The following is a 939-nucleotide window of genomic DNA, read 5'->3' as shown; positions in this document are numbered from 1 at the left end:
GGTTCTTCATCATCTGGCCTGCTGTCAATGTCAACAAGCGTCCCAAACTTTTTCTTCGGCTGGCTCTCTGAGTCATTCGGCTCAGATGAAGAACCAGCTTTTTCTTTCTCTGACCGTTTTTCTTTGGCCAGAGAACGTTGGGCCGAAGCACTTAGGCCTTTTGTCTTCTTCGCACTTGGCTCTTTTTCTTTTTCTTTCTCCTCCTCATCCTCATCGTCGTCGTCTTTCAAACGACTAGTGGATGCCTTGAGGTAGTTGCAACTTCAGGCCTCCTTTTGGCTGCCCTCAATTCTTTCGGGGTAGCCAGCATCCGAAACATATATCATCATTTGATGGTATGTTGAAACTAACCCTTGAATTTCGTGAATCATAGGTCTCCCCATGATCACGTTGTACACTGAAGGAGCATCAATGACCAAGAATTCAGTCATGACGTTCCTGGCTGCTTCAGCGCGACCGATGGTGACAGGAAGGAGGACCTTCCCATCAGGATAAGTTGAAGCTCCGTTGAATCCAGAAACCGGGTAGGGTACTGGCGTTAGGTGTTTGGGCTTCAGCTTGATTTGGTTGTAGGCCTTTCGGAACAAAATGTTTGCTCCGCTGCCTCCATCCACGAGAGTCTTGGACACATCGTGGTTGGCAATTGTAGCAACAATCACCAAATGATCCTCATGAGGGAATGTCACCCCCCGAAAGTCGGCGACTGAGAACGTCATGTTCGGTGCCGGGGACTGAGGAGGTTGGACATCAGCATTGTTCACCTAGTGGGTCAGAGCCCTAAGGTGACTCTTATGCCCCCTTCGAGAACACGTCCCCCCGGATATAACATGTATCAGGGCTAATTTTTCCTCCGAAGTCTTGTTGTTCTTCTGGGGGAAGTCCAGCTCTTGCCGAGAGTCTTTCTCAGACTTCTCAGCCTCTTTTTTCTCGCGGTGATCC

The 939-nt window shown here is 49.3% G+C and overlaps 1 protein-coding gene across 1 annotated transcript; it reads right to left on the bottom strand.

The window, feature by feature from the left end:
• Window positions 1-263: 263 nt before the first annotated feature.
• On the bottom strand, window positions 264-716 carry LOC145588949 (uncharacterized). Its single transcript, XM_081645532.1, has one exon. The coding sequence runs from the start codon at window positions 714-716 to the stop codon at window positions 264-266; it is 453 nt and encodes a 150-aa protein (XP_081501658.1).
• Window positions 717-939: the final 223 nt, after the last annotated feature.

Source organism: Chenopodium album, chromosome 17, assembly GCF_948465745.1.
Source record: "Chenopodium album chromosome 17, dcCheAlbu1.1, whole genome shotgun sequence".
In the NCBI taxonomy this organism is placed as follows: Eukaryota; Viridiplantae; Streptophyta; class Magnoliopsida; order Caryophyllales; family Amaranthaceae; genus Chenopodium; species Chenopodium album.
Note: the sequence above shows the minus strand (reverse complement) of the source record. Positions and strands in the feature narration are given on the sequence as shown.